General features: G+C 34.0%; 2 protein-coding genes across 3 annotated transcripts; one reads left to right on the forward strand and one right to left on the reverse strand.

The window, feature by feature from the left end:
- Window positions 1–19: 19 nt before the first annotated feature.
- Window positions 20–15,783, forward strand: LOC105333118 (forkhead-associated domain-containing protein 1). Of its 2 annotated transcripts, XM_011435944.4 has the most exons (27): window positions 20–260; window positions 631–837; window positions 1,136–1,475; window positions 1,563–1,645; window positions 1,866–2,105; window positions 2,332–2,493; window positions 2,762–2,854; window positions 2,983–3,063; window positions 3,959–3,976; window positions 5,476–5,688; window positions 6,113–6,352; window positions 6,560–6,758; window positions 7,027–7,215; window positions 7,375–7,502; window positions 7,757–8,084; window positions 8,220–8,364; window positions 8,613–8,719; window positions 8,885–9,044; window positions 9,474–9,606; window positions 10,132–10,270; window positions 10,569–10,792; window positions 11,124–11,344; window positions 13,569–13,620; window positions 13,719–13,832; window positions 14,070–14,153; window positions 14,525–14,665; window positions 15,016–15,783. In XM_011435944.4, exons 1-27 carry the CDS (start codon window positions 165–167, stop codon window positions 15,055–15,057), a joined length of 4,179 nt encoding a protein of 1,392 aa, XP_011434246.3. In that variant the 5' UTR covers window positions 20–164; the 3' UTR covers window positions 15,058–15,783. The 2 variants fall into 2 exon arrangements, with proteins under 2 accessions (XP_011434246.3, XP_011434247.3); XM_011435945.4 differs by lacking the exon at window positions 3,959–3,976.
- A 49-nt stretch (window positions 15,784–15,832) lies between these two features.
- On the reverse strand, window positions 15,833–19,574 carry LOC105333117 (uncharacterized). Its single transcript, XM_034443436.2, has 6 exons — window positions 19,408–19,574; window positions 19,137–19,238; window positions 18,497–18,631; window positions 18,250–18,349; window positions 17,368–18,161; window positions 15,833–17,220 (listed from the first exon to the last, which is right to left on the reverse strand). The coding sequence occupies exons 1-6, from the start codon at window positions 19,484–19,486 to the stop codon at window positions 17,153–17,155; spliced, it is 1,278 nt and encodes a 425-aa protein (XP_034299327.2). The 5' UTR covers window positions 19,487–19,574; the 3' UTR covers window positions 15,833–17,152.
- Between the last annotated feature and the right edge of the window lie 699 nt (window positions 19,575–20,273).

A 20,273-nucleotide genomic window follows, 5' to 3' on the forward strand; every position in this document is an offset into this window, starting at 1 on the left:
TAAATATTTATTGTCGTCAAGCAAGACAGGGCATGCGCCTAGGTGCTCTATCTAGTGATTTCAGTCTGTGATTTTGTGTTAATACGAGATATTATAATAATAATATATTGTTTTCGGCGAGCACAAACATTTTGATACACTGAATTGTATCGCGCACCTGCAGGATGAGGGCCTTTTTGAGAGGTCACGATGGGAGTGACCACCAGATTCTCTCCAAGCTAACGACCGTGGGTTGTGAAGGATGCGATCTCGTTATCAAGGTACGTGGGGAATTTTTATGCTGCATATATATGTCCATAATAATTAGATCAATTTTATCATATCACGTAGAGTATGCAGGCATGCAGTTCAATGTTAAGATATTATGGGAGAATGGCTCTAATGATATGTAAATTAAACCTCAGGAGGCGCTTTAACAGTTTAATACATGCATGGCCATGCACATACTAATGTAAGTAATATCCACACTTTTGAAAATTGACTTAACAAACCTTTCCTTTATTTCTTGTCAAATGTACCCAATTAAACAAAAAATATTATAATAATTATTTGCATGACTATAGAATCATTACATTAATTGTCTCTATAACTTGATGTACTGATACAATTTAATATTTATTGTTTTTTCAGACTGCTGGTGTTGACATGCAGCATGCAGTAATTGAATACAATGACCAAGAGAATGTATATGTTTTGAAAGATTTGAATACTGCGCAGGGAACATATGTTAATGACTGCCGCGTTCAAAATGCCGCAATAAGAATGGCACCAGGAGACCAAATAAAGTTTGGTTACATGGGAATGCCCTATGAATTTTTAGTGGATAATCAACCAAGTGTAAGTAATGCATGCTCCATTAACCTATATGTATGTATTGAACATATTATTCAAAAGGAGTATTACAAATTCAAATTAATTCAGTGTTTGATATACCAGTACATGTATACATGCATGGATGTAGTAAATAAATGTGTGATTAAATAGTAAAAATTTATAGATTCCAGTAAAGTTATTGCTTTTCTCCAGAATGTATATATTACATTAAGCTCTGATCTTATTAATGAAGAGTTATTTTTCCAAAATGATAAAAAAAAATTACAAAAATTGTTAAATAATTTTCCACTTACCTATACAGGTATCCTGTCCACCTGTGCACTCCCAGCAGACCTGGAACCAACCCTTGACCCTCCTCCAGGAGGTGACCAATGAACAATCTATGCTAGGTCCGCCCCAGCAGATGAACTACTCTACAACACAGGGACAAATCTTCAACCAGTCTTCAACTCTGCCATTCCTACAGACAGGCACTGCCTGCATCACCATTCCTTCCACTGTGTGGACACCCTCGGACCGCAATAACCTTCCCCGCCCCCCAATATCCATGAGGGGGAGACCCCTGAGTGCGGGCTCAGCCCGCAGAGTTCAGACCATGGGGGCACCCCCTATACCCTCACCTGCTCCATCCATGCAACAAAGTAAGAATAAAATTGATTTCTTATAAGTTCATAAAAAAAAATGTTATCAAAACAAACATAAATGAATAATATTTCATAATTTTACAGGTGTAAGAAATGGTTGGGTGAATGGAATGGCTGGTAGGCAACAAGTTAACCAGAATGTAGACATCAACAAGGTGCAGGAAAAGGTAGTCATTCTGTTAATGATATTTCTATCACTGTTACTTAGTAATATTGTAACATTGTTTTACTGGTACTTGAATCTGTAGTTGAAATCATATACTGTAATCATAACCCTAACCTTTATCATAATGAAATTAAGTCTATATTATTTGTGAGACTTGTATTACTTTAAACTTATATCTATATTTCAAAAATGCAATAACTGGAATTCTTGATCTTTCTCAGGAACAAAAAATAATGCAGCTGAATGAGGAGGTGGGTAGATTGAGAGATGTAGAAATGGAGTCCTTCCGTAAAGACGCCTACATTCAGACTCTACAACAGCTGGTCAATGACCTAAAAACCAAGTTTGCCGAGCAGCAGCCATTGATAATGGGACAAGACGTAAACCTCACTCAGAAAATCTGTCAGCTAGAGAATGAAGTCACGTCCAAAGAGCAGGAGCTGAGTGCAGTCAAAGAACAGGTAACAGTTAAAGAGTTACTCAAAAATGTGCAAAATAAAATAGGCTAAATAAATAAAGTTAAAAACGGTATATATAAGTTAACCCGCTAGCGAAACTTCTGTATTTTTGTTTGAAAATGCTTTGACTTATTTATCCATTGTGTTTTAAAAATTGTATTACACGTTGGTATGATAATGCATCAAATGTCTTACTGTAATTGATCATTTGTTGTTTGATGATTTACAGCTGAGTCGGTTACAGCTTCACCAGCCGGTTTCTCCGGTGTCGGTTTTCGATACAGAGAGTAAGGAGACCAATCAGCTGAAGATCGAGTTGGAGAGAGCCAAGAAAGAAAAGAACATCACATCGGGACTCGTCACTCAGATGCAGAAAGATATGTCTAATAAGGTTTGTTTATATTTGTTATATATCACAGACAATGTAATGGTATTCATAGAATTACTGTATGTAATATACATGTATATTATTAGGTAGATAATAGCTGTGCTCATGAATATATCTATACCTGTAAATCATCGTGAGAATCATGGTTCAGAGTTTAAGTTTGTTTGTACTTAGGTGTAGAATCAAACGTGTAGTATGATATCCATATACTTTAAATAAATGATGAATAATTGTCGGTAGATATAATTAACGTTACTGTTCGTTGTTTTAGGATACAACTATTAGTAAACTCACACGAGAGATTGAGACTCTGAGAAAAGAAGTGAGAGAACGAGACATACAAATTTCTTCTGTTTCAAACAAGGTAAGGAAAGTTTGGTCTTTGATTACGTATATGTAGTAGGAATTGACTGAATGTGGTTCTCAAGATGAAATGAATTTTTTTTAAATTATTTATTGTCACACTCTTAAAAAAACCCCACTCTGTTCCAGCTTTCAAAGTCAAAAGATACACCACTGAGATCATCAGAGGATAGGGATGCACGTGAGAAGGAAATTATGAGCCTAAGACAGGTAAGATGGCTGCCATTATTGATTTCTTTTTACCTTCTCTAAAAAGCTCGGAGGTTAAAGGGTGGGATGAAGGTTTCTGGTTTGACTCATAAGTAATCATATTCAGTCATTGCATGCTGTAGATCACTTCTCTATATGTATCCTTTATGACTTATGAATATGTTTTCATAGACAGATCTACTAAATGATCACACACACCAAAATTCTTATGCTACAGACCCTGAAAGGTTTTGCTTCACCATTTTGCGCTCACTTGCAATTGAAATGTTTTGTATATTACTACTTCCTCGTCACATTTTGCGCTCTTTCTCAAAACTTTGCGCTCTCCTTAACATTTGCGATTCTCATTCACATTTTGCGCCTTTGTTCACTGGTTACGCATTCTGTGTAGCCCCAAAATTTTAGTCGCAGTAATATATTTTACATCAAAAGCATCTTGTTAAAATTAAAGTTATTTTTAATTTTCAAAAAAGAAACAAGAGCATAGCTGTTTGTTTAAAGCTATATCGTTAGCGTTTATTTGCGCATTTGCCGATAACATTGCCTAGCTCATATATACTTCATTCAATCTCAGAATAAAACATTTCAGGGCCTGTTGATTCAGGAGTTCTTATTTTACTTTCTATGTATCTATATTTTTAAAACAACCCATTACACAAAACTGTAATATATTCTTCAATATCAGCCATTAAGAGGTACCGATAAATCATATAATATTCTTTTTTTCATTGCACATTTTAGATAGATTTGGATGGGCTACAATATTTATATATACATAGCCCTTTTATCTGTTTATAATTGCGACTTTTAACGCATGCTTTTTATGTAAGAGACTGCCCTTTTTTGTGCACCCTTACACAAAACTGTCACTTTTATTCTCTATGTTTGATATCAGGACTTAGATTATTTTGAGGTAAGTCTTTTGTAGCATATACACACTAATTTTGTTTGTATATTCCAATCAATTATTATTATAGTGCATGATTCAAGCATTAAAAAAAATGCAGCTATTTTAATTATATATAGCCATATATATATTTATACATGATTTTACAGATTACGCTATATTTACAATTCAATGACCCATATATTTACTGTCATTAACTAAATTCAGCTACTTTGATATAAATGTCCAAATGTACTTCCATTTACCCTCTCTGTATTAAACTGAATTGGCTGTGGCTGTAAATGAGTTACCAGTAATGTAAAATTCAGATTGTGAATCTATATACATTTTTGTTTCAGTTTAACTGTTAACCATGTTATAATTGATCATTCACATTCCATTAAATTTTTGTTTGGATTTTCCCTAATCAAATTGATAACAGTAACCGATTCTATATATTGCATATGAATTGAAATAATCATACAATTCACAATAACAACACAAAATGTATTAACTTTGCCACATACATTTGTATCAACAAGTAATTTCCATCTCTTGATAGTATGAAGATGTAAGTATTGATGATGTACCAATAAATTACAGGCCAGAGAAAAAAAAATTTTTTTTTTTGCTAAATGTGCTCTAGCTGTGAAAAAATTTTAAAATTATGCATGTGAGTGTATGAAAAAACAAAAACTATGAACGTTCAAGTTATATACACCAAGGTTTGCGTATACTGGTAATCTGCATGGTTATGCAGCTGGTAATTAGGAATATGTAACTAAATATTGTTATCTTTTATGATCATATCAAATCTGGAAATGATTATATAAAAAATCAGGTCTTCAATTTCTTCTGTTGATTTCTTCTTGAAGGAGAATTTAGCGATTTCGAAGTTAATGTTTTACTGAAAGGGCCAGTTGGCCTCATTGGCTATCTAGTATTTTACACTGTGGTTTACTGTTTTGAATAGCTAGACACAATGAAGATATTTTCAGTTTTTATTTTGCTAGAATTTTTTTTCTATTTTTTGACTGATTAATTCACTGCCAGTTCTATCTTTATGATTTAATTTTAATTTTAGTGAATTGCAATTAGAGTTTTTATCAACTTCTATCATTGAACGAACAATGAACTGGCTATTTGAAATCTGTGAAGAGTTAATACTTTAAATGGAATCATAATTATATTTATGGGTATAAGTCAAAATACAGAATAACAAGATCAAAATGAATGCATCAAAATTTTTACTAGCCATGTAACTTGCACAGTATAACATTTTAATACATGTGATTGGTAATCTATATCAAAGATTTGTTTCATTAAGTTCCCTTTTCATTTTCCAACTTTGAATTATAAGCAAATGAGGGTTAAAAAAAAAAGATTTTTTTAAATAGAGAAATATTAGAATGGATTAATCTGAAAGTTTTGGCTAGTGATTAAATACTGATTAAAAATACTGTTAGACATTAATATCCAAAACAAAAATTGTCTCAGTCATATAAGTTATGCCTTTTTCCTTTCAGAAATACAAAACTGCCGAGAATAAAATGCAAGAGCAGGAGGAGCTTATCAACACCCTGAAACAGGAACTTGAGAAGTCCAAGGTCAGCATCTTTGATGAGAAGAGTCAGCAGAAGAAACTCGAGACACAGATTGATCAACTCAAGTCAGAGCTGTCTGACGTCCAGAGGACCGAGCGAGTGGTCAGGATCGACCTGGAACAAGCCACCAAGAGGGTAGGTCTGCTAAGTCCTACACACCCAATGTTCTATCACATTCTCCATTTAAACATGGCAACCGATCTTCATTGAAGTGTTGAGTACTTGATATTCTGAAAAACATATAGTATTTCGATGAACTGCCTGTGTCACCTGCGTTTGCAGAGTAGGTACTTGAAGTTTACTAAGATATTGGTTTCTTATTGGTTACTTCATTAGAAATATATTTCTTACTTAGATATTGTGTATGTTTCAATTCAAAATCTCATAGAAAAGTTTAAGAGCTTCAACAGATATTTGTTTTTGTTTCAATTTTGTTCAGTGTTTGTGGTTCCTTAAGATAAACCCTTTTACTATTCCACTCTCTTTACATATACCATAGATAAGTTTTTCTTAGCATTCTGAGAGCAGTAGGGTAAATCTAGTTTGTGTGAATTTTCAGCTTGAAAGATTCAGGAACAGAGTGGTCCAGGCTGCCTACTCCTCGGGCTCCACAAAGGCCCCAGAAGGGGAGATCACTGATGACCAGCTTGTGGACACACTGAAGAAACTGGCTGAGGAGAGGACGGAGTTCCACAATAAGGTCAAGGACATGGAGAAACAGCTCAAACTGACGGACAGCAGCAGTAACGTGTTCAAGCGCAACATCACCAAACTACGCACCGACCTCGAGAAATCTATCGTAAGTGATTCTCTAGACATTACATTATAACTGATTTCTTTGATTGCTAAATGTGGAGAGGATATCCAAATCATTATGTTGATACCATTTTTAAAACTATAAAATGAAGGTTTAGATGTTTATTTTTACATCAGTAGAAACACTGATAGAATTTTATCGTTCCCTTATAGTTCCCTGAAAAGTGTATATATTTCTGATTGTTTTTAGGAGAACCTGAAGACCAATGGTTTCCTGGTGAGCAGCCTGAAGCACGAGATGGAGCTGTTACAGTCCGTAACCGGGGAGGAGTCGATCCTGTGGATGAGGGACTGCCTCGTACAGCTACTGACAAACGTCTCCGCCTGGGAGAAGGAGACAGAGACTTCTCTACAGACCTGTGGAATCAACATCAACCTCTCTAATGATGGTAAGTCATGATCAGTCCTTATGATAACTTAATGAAAATGGATTTACTGAAGTCTTTCTGGTTGTGATAATTGTGAATACTGGTTAACATTTCTTGGTAATAAATTTAAAAACACAACAAAAACAAAAATAGTTTGGGTGTTTTGAGTGTTTCTTTAATTAGTGTGATTTTATACTAAGTATATTTTACACTTGGTATGCAGTAGTGAGTTGCATGAAAAAAAAATCAGAAAAAATATTTTTATACTTCATTTATACATTTGTTCCAGGACCTGGAAAACACATTGTGAGTATGCATTCCAAGTTACAAGTTCTGCAAAAAGAGAAAGAGAATTTAGAGACCAAGTTAGCTAATACAGAGAAAGAGTTCAAGTCAGAGCTAGAGATGAAGATCAAAGTGATGAAGGAGGAAAATGAGAACCTTGTGAAAGACGCAATAGAAAAAACAAGGGCAGAAGGTATGTGTTTTTTGAGTTTCCTCCCTTTCAACAGCAATTATATTGACGTAAGTTTGGTATGAACAGCTACTTCCCTCGTTTTACATTGATGACACATAGAACCGGTAAATAGATGCTCTTTTGTAATGATAATTCTATCAAATGTCTATTTTTTTGTAGGTGAGGAGACTTTGAACAAGGCAATAGAGGAGCTGAAATTTGTGGAATCAGAAAAGAGAGAAAATGCAATAGCAGGAGAGCAGAAAAAGATTGAAGAGCTGCAAGTTACCATTGACCAGCTAAGAGTGGTAAGTTGACAGAGCTGACCAAATGTAAAGGTCACTCTCAGCCACATTTTTATTTTGATTTTGTGGATAACAAACTGTCTTGATGAACGTACATTATTGAGGGGGAAGGGGAATATGATGGTGAGGGATAATGTAAGAAGAGGAGTGGGATTCTAGATGTATAATTTTAATAGAAAATTTTTATTTAATTTAGATATAAAATTCATTTTAATGCATATTTCTTGCATGTCTAAATATTTATTTCTATCTCTCAGAACCTACAAGAGAGGCAGAGAGAGTTTGAGGAGAAGTTACAGGAGGCCTCCTCCACTATCCACCAGATTGACGAATACAAGGCCATCCAGGAGGAACTGGAGGCCAGGATCAAGGCCCTGGAGACGGAGAAACTGGAGCTGAGCACCCAGCTGTCCTCCGAGGCTCAAGACAGGGACAAGAAGTACGAGCAGGACATTGAGGCCTACAAGGAGCAGAACAAACAGCATTCAGTCACTATCTGTGCCATGGAAGAGAGGTTGATCAAGCTCATGAAGAAGAACAAGGATTACCAGGAGGAAATTACAGTGCTGAAGAAAACTATTCAAGGTAATGAACTCCTTTAAATTAAATACACAGTAAAAATGACTATTTTGATGTCATCTATATTCTTGAATGACAACCACCCATTGACTCTTGATAAAAGTTAGCAGGTCTGTTGATTTCATGTCTCTGCTTTTATAGAAATGAAGACAGAGATGATACAACTGAAGGACAAGGCAGCTGCCGCTGCCCACACCAAGCCTGCCCCGCCCCCCAAACCAAAGGTCATAGTTCAGAAGCCATCACAGGACTATGTAGCAATGGAGCAGTTAGTGGTGGTGTTGAGGTAAGGTCCATAAAGGGAGGCAACTGTATCAAAGTTGAAACAAAATAAACTTTGGAAATCAAATTTTTTTGCCTGTATTCAGATTTGTATACTTCACAGAAAAATGCAACTTTCAAAATCATACTGTTAGGAATTGCAGAATTTCTATAGTACAAATATTTCATGAAAAGTAAATTTGTAGGAAAATGATGCTTTGGTTGATATGTATGTACTGACCTTTTTGCTGACTTTTATTCTCTCGTATCTAGGAAAGAAAACAGTGATTTGAAGAACACTATCCAGAGTCGGGACGATGTGATCCTGGGTCTAAGGAGGGACCTTGCTGGTGCTCATGCCAGACTGTCCGATATCACAGGTACCTATTGCAATACAAAAATCTAAGAATATGTAAACAATGTCTTATAGGAGGTCACCATGTCTAGTTGTGTGATCGAATTGAGGATGGTGAAGCAATTTGAATTTAGAGAAAGCAATTCACTTTTAGAGACAAAATATTGATACAGTATTGATGTAATTACAGGTGAACTGAGCGAGAGTCAGAAGCAGGAGATGGAGAAACACAAGGAAAAGCTTGTCCAGCGGGAGAGAGAGATTGAAGGACTGAGGCTGCAGATGGCCAAGTTATCCAAAATCATTGACAAACAGAAAGATGAAATCAAAAGCTTACAGAAACAGCTCAGGTTAGTTTAAATGATACTGTGTAATCCAACTGCTTTATTCAAAAATTTTCATTCATCAACCAAAAAAATCTCCCTTCCTTTGCGACAGAGAAAGATTAATGCTTGTTTTACATAAACATGTCTATAAATATATCAAAGACCCAAGTGTTAAAAAAAGCTATCCATGTTATTGGGCATTTAAATGCCCACAGTTCTTTATTTTAAAAGCTCAAAGATTTCAGTGATACAATTGTGAAGAAAAAAATCAATAGGCTTATTGACTTAAGATCATATACCTTTTGTAATATTTAATTAGTTACACATTGGCCTTTTGAGGTAAAGGAAGCAGACCTCTTATATATGTCTTCTTAACAGTAAAGTCTGTTGCTTATTGGTTCGTTATCTGTTATTAAAACTAAGGAATGATTTCTGTTCTGTGAAACTTTGTAGTGAGGAGAAGGCCATTTCTATCAAGTTCCAGTCCAACATGGATGAGAAGAACCGACGAATCAAAGAACTGGAGCTGGAGGTGGAGAATGAGAAAATGGAGCAGAAGAAACAGCTAGATCTCCTGGATCAGGAGGTAATCTTAATCCCTTTATATGAGTGGATTATTGGATTAACATGACCCTGTTATTCTAGTTACTCTAGTTACTCCATTGCCTCACATCTTAATTATTCAAATAAATTACTGCAAGGCTGTACAAGGCTGTGTCTTTTGCATGCATGGAATTTTCCTTATGCAAATTTGATTAAGTCTCAAACTGAAAATCATTGTTCAATAAATCCAATCTAATTGAAAATTAATGTTTCACTATAAAAGTGATAATGCGTTGAGTAAAGTCATCCTATTTATAAGGAGCATAAATCACTAAATTTTATTGATACGTACCCTTATAAAAAAAATCTTCATTATTACGTACACACTTTTGTACAATGGTTTATTCAAGAACATTTCATGAAATTAAGCCTCCACATTTCTGTTAAGTTAAAAACTATCCATTGCAACCTCCATTTGAATTGGCCCTCATGAAAATTAATGCTATTTCTTAATTGATATTCTGTATCTTTTTGGATGCATTTACTATTTAAGTGTATTTTCTTACAGGGTAGAATAACCTCTGAGCTGACGGCTCTTGGTGCTCAGTGTCGAGGGGAGAGACACGAACAAGTCATCACCCGTCAAAGAGAGGCTCTGGCTGAACTACGCCTCAGGTGTAAAAATCTAGAACAGGCCAAACCACCTCGTAAGTTAAAATCAAAATCTTTATGATGTGTATGCATATCATGCTATTTTTATTTGTTGTTAATATAGTCAGCTTAATATAATAATTTTTCCTGACAAAATAACTTTCATATTAAGCAGGGTCCGCTGTACAATGAATAAAGATTAAGTAATCATTTAAAAATAATGATTAAAAGAAAAACAAAAGTAATTGTACGTTTGTATATCAATTCCAACAATAAGATGAAACTAAATGTTCAAATTTTTTGTTATTAATTTTAAATTTACCGGTATTAAAAAAAATCTTTACCTTTACTCAGTGCCAACTCAGGACCAAGCTTTACAACAAGTGATCATGCTGAAGAAGGAACTGGCTGAGATCAAAGCCAATCAGGCTCTGTCTGAGAACAGCGAATTGTCCTCGGGACTCGAGAGGGAAGTCTCCAGGGCCAGAGGCATGCTGGGATCTGTCAACGCAGAGGCAGACATGGAAAGGAGTGCCCATCGAGAAACTATGGACGCCCTAGATGCCAGTGAAAGCTCAGTAAGTGGCAGACTGTTTGTGAAATACTTATATCAATGCTTTATGAATGGGTCAAGTTTCTCCCTTGGTCTTGTTTTATGTAGAAATTGAAAGTATTCAGTTGCATGCATATTAAAATTAGATGTGATATATTTTTGCATATGTTGCAAGAATGCAAGTGAATCTTGCATCTAATTATATTCAGATTATTGTAGTCGAAAATTTTGAACAATTTGATGTAATGGATGGACTTGATGAAAATATCCATGTTTAACAAATAATTTTAATGATAATGTATATTTAGATATAATTATTTCATCTATATGAATAAACTTATTTCAAACAATTACAGTACATTACATTGCTGAGAGCAATGGCTAGCTGCCTCGAGATGGAATCTGTGGATGGGCTTCGTCCCATTGGCCATATTCCAAAGGATGAGCGAGAGAGGCTATTGGTTGAGAGAGAGAATACCTGTCAGATCCTGGCCAATAGAATCAAGGTCCTACTGGAGAGAATTGCCCGGAAGGAGGAACTGCTCCAGGGATATGAGAGAGACCTGGCCAAACTCAGGTGAGAGGCTGCACACATTGCTTCCCTTATACAGTTGTTAAAGGTCAAAGCAGCTCATTCTAATTCCAGTAATAGCACTAGCTTGAATAGTTATTAAGTTCAACATCACAATCACAAACAGAACTTTTTCCATCATTACAAAAAGTAATGGTTGTTTGAAATCCTTTTGTCCCTTATTTATTTGAAATGTCAAGAAAATTTTCCCAATAGCTGACTAAAGTTCTGTCAAGAATAATAAAAAAAAAAAAGGAAAACAGTAGGTCTTTTTGACTGAAAATATATTGACTGAAAATTTATGTTCAGTGTTACAGGTAGGGGGCAAAATTTTTTATTTTTGTATCAAGTCTGATTGAAATTGTATCATAAGTATATCATTCATCATAAATCTGAAGTGTTTGGAATCATTGAATTGACAAAAGACTAATACAAAAATAGTTTAGGTACTATCAATATTTATAACATTTATTTATCTTTGAAACGGCAAAAAATACTATGAAAAATAAATATATTTGGTATATTTCATATTGAATTGTATATCATGCACATGTACTCATATGTATTGAGTGTGGAAACACTGAATTGACAAAAGACACTCAAAAAAATCTTCACTTTAAATATTCCCCTCATTTCTTTTTCATTCACATTGAGAATATTGATCCAATTTGTTTATTGACATTTTATGTGATATTTATTTTTATTATACTTTCAAGTTAAATACTAAAATCTGATTGGTTTAGACGCAGTTGATAATCCGTTCTATTACCCTCAACGTTAGCAACACACTTAGCAACGGGTAACATAACGAATTGTTACATGCGCGTAAATGATGCGCGTACTGTTCGCAGTAGAATTCAAGTCATTCCTATAGAAATCATTTATAGAAAAGCATTTAAGTTTTCTTTAAAATTGACATTCAGTATAATAAAATAAATAGTGCCTGTTTGGGAGGATAACAGTTGAAATTGACACTCCGCTTCACGTCGGTTGACAATGGTTTTCTCGGGGTGTCAATTTCAACTGTTATCCTCCCAAACAGGCACTATTTATATAATGTACAAATAATGTGAATGTGAAGGACCGGGCATAAAATGTCAATAGGACATTATTGAAATTCTTTACTCTGGAACATATCATGTAATCTATACTCAATTTATGATTTAAAAAAAAATTTCTTCACAATGCATAATCGTTCGGTTATATGTATTTGGGACAATGAGTTCATTGTAATATAATTAGTTTTGTCTTGAATGATGCATTTGGTGTACAAAATATCATAAGCATAAGCTTTCCTGGATTTGATATTTGCATGCACATATAATGCTAATAGCTTTTAAAATAAAATGCAATATATAAGAGGTTTTATGTAGACAAGGAAACAACTCTTATTTTGATGAAACCCATGTGTGAAGAGTCATTCCCACACTCGACTGATAGAAGAGCACTTTCCTGTATTCACAGTTAATTTAAAATGTAATGAATCAATCCCTTAAACTTAATAAGTGTATACATTTAAGGACCTTATGTCAGTATGAGAGGAATTTTTTTAATGCATGAGGTTTAAGCCATATATAAGCATGTATGTCCATTTTTTTTCACTGCATATGATATTAATTATGAATTTACTACAAGGAAGTTTACATTGGTTCAATGTCCAACTTTTTCAGTAAATCACAATTTGGTGTAAAGTACCGGTGTATTTATACCATACAAGTTTTTGACTACATAACATGTTCATAAATTAGCAGAACAATTTGATTAAAATGAGTTTCCAAATATGTTTACCCTTGATGTCAAAACAATGATTGTCGAACATGACATGCCCAATAAATATAATAGTTGTATATTATTTATGTAAAGTTTAAACACACGAACAATAGACTTGAAAAACATTCTAATGAACTAAATAAGCTTGTTCTGTGTATTTATTTTATAGATAAGTTTTAGATACAAGTATTTGATTTACAAAATCAAAGTACTGAAATGCATGTTGCAAGTTTACTTCAATTTTATTTTCCTTCAAATGTTAGGACTTGAGCTGGAATGTGCAATTTTTAACAGAGTTACTTTTCATATTTCATTCAAAATTGAAAAAAAAAACTAGTTATTCCAATGAGTGACTTCTTAAATTTGTGAAATGACTGTCAATTTCTTATTCAAAGCAAAGTCCCAACAATCTCCTCTGCTGATTAAGATTTGTTCAAATGTTTATATTCATTTATTTCAGACAAGCTCAAGAATTGGCAAATAGAAACTCAACACAAGTTGAAAATCTTGCTGTAAGTATTGTTATGATACAAGTTTTAAAAAATGATGAAATGATTTAATATAAGTGAATGTCTATAAAATTTAATTTTATTTCATTTTTTAATTTTAGAATGATGTGAAGAGTAGAACAGAGGAAACTCAGTATCTACGAGAATCTCTTAGTCGAACTCGAGATCGTCTTGATCAGGAGAAGAGACTCAACAAAGCAATTAAACAACGCAAGGTATTTGAACATTTCTTTATGAAAATATGCGGGACACTGTCAAGTTAGTGATGCTAAAATTAAACTTGATACAAGTTGTGATATTCAATACTTAAATGTAACTCCTCTAAACTTATTTTAATGCGCTTGCATGATTAGAGAAATACATGTGATAGCATGTTTGCCTCCAATAAAATCTGTGACATTTCTGTCCCCCAGAACAGAGCTTTATATCTGTATATTGTAATATCTTTCCAGACTTTCCACTTGGAGAATGAAAGACTTCACCAGCAACAAGTTCCCGCCTCCCACCATTGTAAGGAGGAAGATATCTTTGGAAAGGTCAGTTATTTGTATACTGTAGATTCCTAGTTAAACACCAGTAATAAATATCCGTGTAAAATTGCGAGAAGTACATCTGGCAAATTTTAAAATCTCACTTTTATTTTTTTGACATATGTAAACTATATGAAACAATTATAAAAATTCGACATTCACGTTTTCATGTTCTCGAGATTTGATGGAAAACAGCAGAATTGCAGATTTATGTACTCGCGTAAAATAAAAACTGTACGGTAAAACAATTCAAGAAATATTACTTAATGGTTTATTGATATTTTAAAACTATGCTTTCAAAATTTGTATGCATGTTTCTATGTTATAAATTGACTGGGAGAAGAATAAGTTCTGATGGCTCTTTTATATTTTTACAGAGTTCAGCGAGGAGGAAAGCAAGTAAGGACTCTCTTCGAAGGAAGAACTACGAGATAAGCACACTGAAAAAGGAACTCTGCAGCAAAGAGCAGTCCCTGTATGACACAGAGAATAGGCTTTACATGATAGAGAACACTGTTGTAAGTATATCAAACACAGAATTTAATTTCAAAAGGCAAAAACCTGAAATGTAGCCAGATTACAATGTACATAAAATTTCTTCACCAAACTTGAGTACAGAATATATATATATTTTTAGATCTTTTTTGATCAGAGAATCTCATTGAGATAAAAGCAAAATACTATGCATTGCATGCAAATGTATGATATAATCATTAAACATGTGTATGGGAAATAAATAATTTATACAATATATAAATTATAATAATACATTCAACAAAAAATTAATAAATTATCTATACAATATATACACATGTACATATGTATCTATCTAATGATATATGTAATAAGAAATGTACTTTTTTTTCAGGGGATGGAAAGAAAAAGAGAGCAAGAAATAATTGAATCATAGTGATTAACAAATTTATTTAATTACAATTGGCAATTCCATACCCGAGAGGTGCATTTCCGAAAATATTAGGAATTTGGTACTAGTGCGATAGTGCTTGCAATTACAGTAGTTAACAATTGACCATATTATGGTCATTAATTTAACATGCATGATGTTCGACATATTGACCAATTGATGGACTTGAATGTCTTTAGCATAATAGTTGTATCTATGCTTTTCTTTGGGTTAATTAAACTTCAATAAATACAATGTATTATCCAATATGTATAATATATGAATTTGATATTGTTATTTGAATTCGAAAACAAAGTATGATTTTTACTGAAAAATATTGTATAATTAAGGGAGAATTTTAATTGACCAGTATATTAAAAGTTTTTTAATCATAAATGTACATATAAATTATGTATTTCCTATCATATAAACTAAGAGCGTAGAGGCCAAATTCAAGATTAGTAACTTTTAAATTGCAACTGGTTCATAAAGCTAGTCCTTAAATATTTAACAAAAATATGAAGTTTTGTATGTGTGAGAAATGTACGAAATGGATGTTTTTATCATGCAAAGCACGCCTGTGATATTGTATCTATAAATAGACTGGAGAAATCCTTGATATGTAACTGGGTTAAGGTATGCTTCTGTAGTGATATCTCTACCTAGTGTTTTCTCTTTTTAGTGGAGATTTTTATACTGTTTTCATACATGTATTCATATGTTAAACTTATTCTTACAAGAGGGAATAACAAAAAAAAATTCTACTATTTTTGAACAACAAAAAATCATGCATAACATATGATGGTATTCCTCATAATTAAATCAAATGGATGATTTTGATTGGTTATTTCAGACATTTACACTGAAATAATGATTTTTTAAAATTTAGGTTCATACTAAAACTTTTTTGTTAGAGATCTTTTTATATACATTTTATATATATATTAGTATGCTTTGTTTTGTTGATGTAGAATTCTTGACAGATTGTCAGATTGTTGTAATAAATGGATGTAGAAACAAGTTTCCTAGTTTTATTTTAATATGCTCTAGCAGCCATGTTTTCAAATACATTTTTTTGGGGTATTTATGTAAAATAATATTAAATTCATTTTTGGAATCCAGTAGTTGAAATATGGTCCAGGCGGGCTTAGGACCAATTTGAATTTAAAAAAAATGATAATCAAAATTAGTTTGTTAACAATGCTTCAAGAAGGTATTCGTAAATTGTAACCAAAATTTGAATGCCAGTTGTGACATCAGTAACAAGTGAGAACTCACAATTCTTTGTAATGTAAACAAGGCTTTGTCATGTGTTTATTTAATACACGTGGTGTATATTGGTCAGGCTTAGTCAAAATCATTTTTTTTATTTGCAAATTAATAACGAACACTATGTAATATTGTGTTTATCAAATCTTGTTTTTTTTTTCAAATACATGTATGGTATTTTCTATTCATCGATCTGTAAAGAAAAACATGATACAAGCTCTGTTTACCTTACAAAGAATTGCGAGTACTAAATTTTGCTAGCAACTTGACAACCAATTTTCAACTATTGAGTTCGAGATACCCAAATCAGCACTTGAAACATTAAAATAGAATTTGAACATTTATTGGTTCTGATCGTGACCCTACTTCTTATAAGGTATAAAGATCAGGGTATAGATTATAAGCCACTTAAATAGTTCATATTTAGTATTAACGTATTCATACTTATAATCTAAATATATGAATATATATACTCAATCTAATTATCATTATGATGGTCATCATACTACTTCAAGATTGAAGACCACTTTTTATCACAGCCTCAAGAATTACTAATCGAACACTCGATCTAATTCTCTTTACAGTTCTCTGTAGCCTATCTGCACAACTATTCTACTAATGATCAAAACAATACACTTACTCCATATCACTTCGCTCACTACAGTCATTATACATCTTGAATGATTGCCTTAGGATTTCCTTAAACCGTTGTGATCACTATTTACAACATATCATTTGCGATCACCAGATACAACGAGCTTTCACCGGGTAAATCTAGTACTCCGTGAGATATACCACTGGACAAATTCCATCGCATCCTTTAAATCTGTAACTATTTTAGATCAATGGAAAACATTCTTTTTACCAGTCTGAATCCACTTGAAGAGCCCAAACGATCAACTATAAAAAAAATAAAAATAAAGAAAATACAAAATATTGGCGTTTTTGACATGCTAGTGCTAAATATTGAAAAATTTTAAGTAAACAATTTAACGTATTTAAAGATTTTTCTTATGTTTTTCGTGATTCTGTTTTTCCCCTTTTTACCTAATTTATGTCTCCTTGTGACAGGGTTTGGATCTGTGACGTCATGTTGCGAACCAGCTGATGATCGTGGCGTAGCCATCTGTTCCGTATTTAAATAGTCCGCTTGTGACTTAAGGCGGGAAATCTTCGACGAGACGCCCCTACTATGGTTACGCCCCGAACGATGGGATCTGTGCGATTTTATAGAGTTCGTATCGTTAGTGTCTCTTGATGTTCTTTGCGATCGGAGTGAATTTGTATCGTTGGTGTCCTGGGAAAGGTTCCTCTGTGCAGGTCTCGCGACTTGCGTGTATAACGAGCTTTGCGAAACACAACTCGTGCAATTTGATGACGTTCTCAGAAAATCCCGCTTCCTTCTATTTCGTCTGCAAGACGAACAGTAACTTCTCTCGGACGCCGAAGGCGTACTTGGTTGAATATCAATCCTGGGAGCTTGAGAAGGAGCCACACTAGGTTGTGTCTCGTAGGAGAAATTTCGATAATAACGAACATCGTCTACATAGGAAGAGGACGTCCCACCGGAACCAAAAGATGAAGAGGACGCAAGAGTCTGCATACTGTCGACCCTGGCCATAGGGGGCGCTTGCTGCAGTGGCTGATGTCTGACAGCAGGAGCTCGTATAAACTGGTGTCTGACGGGCGGAGCAGACGGCAGGTCTGCCCGTGGTGGCAGTAGGTTCGGTCGTTCAGATATTGGTGAGGTCGGGTCATTTGGTACACGGAGGGTGTAAGGATTTCTACCACGTGGACGCATGAAAATGGTATCATAGACACTGCTGAGGGTCATCTTCTTTCTGGTGTCAAAAGAAATGAAAAATGTATATGACGTCTCATGCGTTACAAAAAAAACCAAGAACGTAACACAAATGAAATATATTTTACCTTCTGCAGTAGATAAATAAGCCTATGCAAAAAGACAGGGACATGACGACAACAGCGGCTGATAGACATATCATTACAATCTCTGTCACTCCCAGCGGTTCTACAACAGTCATAAATAGGACGGCGTGATTCCAATTGCAATATCAGGCATATACAACGAAATCATCTAATGCAGAGAGTATATCAATAATATTCTGAATTGGTACAAAATTAATTAAAAGTAACGTTGGTAGTTTTGTTGCCTCACCAGTGTCACTTTCATTGCTATCTTTCATAGGGTACATGCCCCCGTGATCTGCAGGGTGTGGAACAAAGACTGATGTATATTCCCTAGTGTCCTCTCTGTATTCTATGGTGGTGACCATGGCAGAATCGCGCGTATCTAGTACAAATCATTGTTAAAGACATCAAAGTTCAAATAAAATACTATGACACTATCCTTGACTGAAACTGTTAATTTAACTTTCATTTCATGTAATAGAACACAGTGTACTTGAAAGTAAAGATAATACATGTATATTGTAAGACTGAACATATGTACTTGAAAGTAAAGAATGAAAAAATATTAGCTTAGCTAAATTTATTTTGTTAAAATACTGATTAACAATCGTTTTTTATTTATTCAGTACAGAAGTTTTCAGACGTTTTATCAGAATTAGATGAAACTAATTAAACCACTTTAAAACGGCGTTTTCCTACTATGTGTCGCGCTGTTGGACGAAAGGGGGATGCGTAAGACAAAAGGAATAAGGAAATGACTGATGTGTCCTAATTCAACACAGGAATAAGACAAAAATCTATATAATAGATTCCTTGTTTCGTTTAACTATGTCGGAGTTTGTTGTACACCGGTACTAAAGAACAAAACATTTCAGTGGTGTACTCACAATGTTCACAAAGGGCACAATGGAATTCGTTGCATCTCGTGAACATCTTCCGGAATTCATTTCCTCGCTTTCTGGCCATTTCACACTTGGAATCACTGTAATCTATATAGATTATAAGGTATTACAGTATGAAGTTTAAAAATACACATTTTTCTCAACTAAATGTTAGTAAGTAGTAAGTATAAAACAGACTATCACATATCTGTTTTAAAAAGTTTCGTCTCTGACTCTGAGTTTGCTATCATTCTAGAGACGTTAATTTTGTTCTTACCACTAAAGTTGACATTACTGATGATGAATTCTTCGCCAGCTGCAAATCTTGCCAAGTTTCTTCGTAAACGTTCTACCATGTATGGTGATGTGATGTTGACGATGCTGGACTCTGGGCAATACTTTTGGATTAAGACTGATTCATTCTCTATTTAAAAAACATCAAAAACTAACAGAATAAATAAATAGTTCACCAAGGGTCAACCACGTTTTGAAAAGCAACAAGTTTAAAAGCCTCGCAAGTACAATGTAGTTTACTTGCCAGTAAGACATAGATGTTTGAAGTCAAAGCTGATTAACCGTCGATGTCTTATCACAATAAAGGAACATCTATCACCTGAAAAGTAATGCAACAATTGATAGCTGAAAAAGATAATTTCAAGCAAATATGGTCATACAGAAGGTTTTTATATTTGAACATGCATATTTAAAGGTATAAGTACATGTACGTGAATGGTGGATCGTTAAAACACCAAGTAAAGAAAACCCGAGACACACATACAAAAGTGATGAAGACACATTAATGAATTTTAGGTATTAAACATCCCCGACGAGGGTACTTTAAATCCCTTGCCTCTACATCCTAGATCATATGCTTTGCTGTCCAACCAAACACTCCCATAGTTGTTAACGTTAAGAAGGTTGAATGGTCCCTCGATTATGTCCGCTGCAAGATGTCTGTACCCAGAACCTTTGAATTCCACCGGGCAAACATCGTCCGCCGTTTCCCACGTCATCGGGTTCTTTGTGACCAATATTTGCATAGTATTAAGAGACCCTATTTGGGGAAAAAGCACATTTCTATTCTGTGTAAACAAGAACAACTAAAAAACAAGAGGTCCATGTATTGGTACAGTAGTCATTGTT

This window comes from Magallana gigas, chromosome 3 (genome assembly GCF_963853765.1).
Source record: "Magallana gigas chromosome 3, xbMagGiga1.1, whole genome shotgun sequence".
Taxonomy (NCBI): domain Eukaryota; kingdom Metazoa; phylum Mollusca; class Bivalvia; order Ostreida; family Ostreidae; genus Magallana; species Magallana gigas.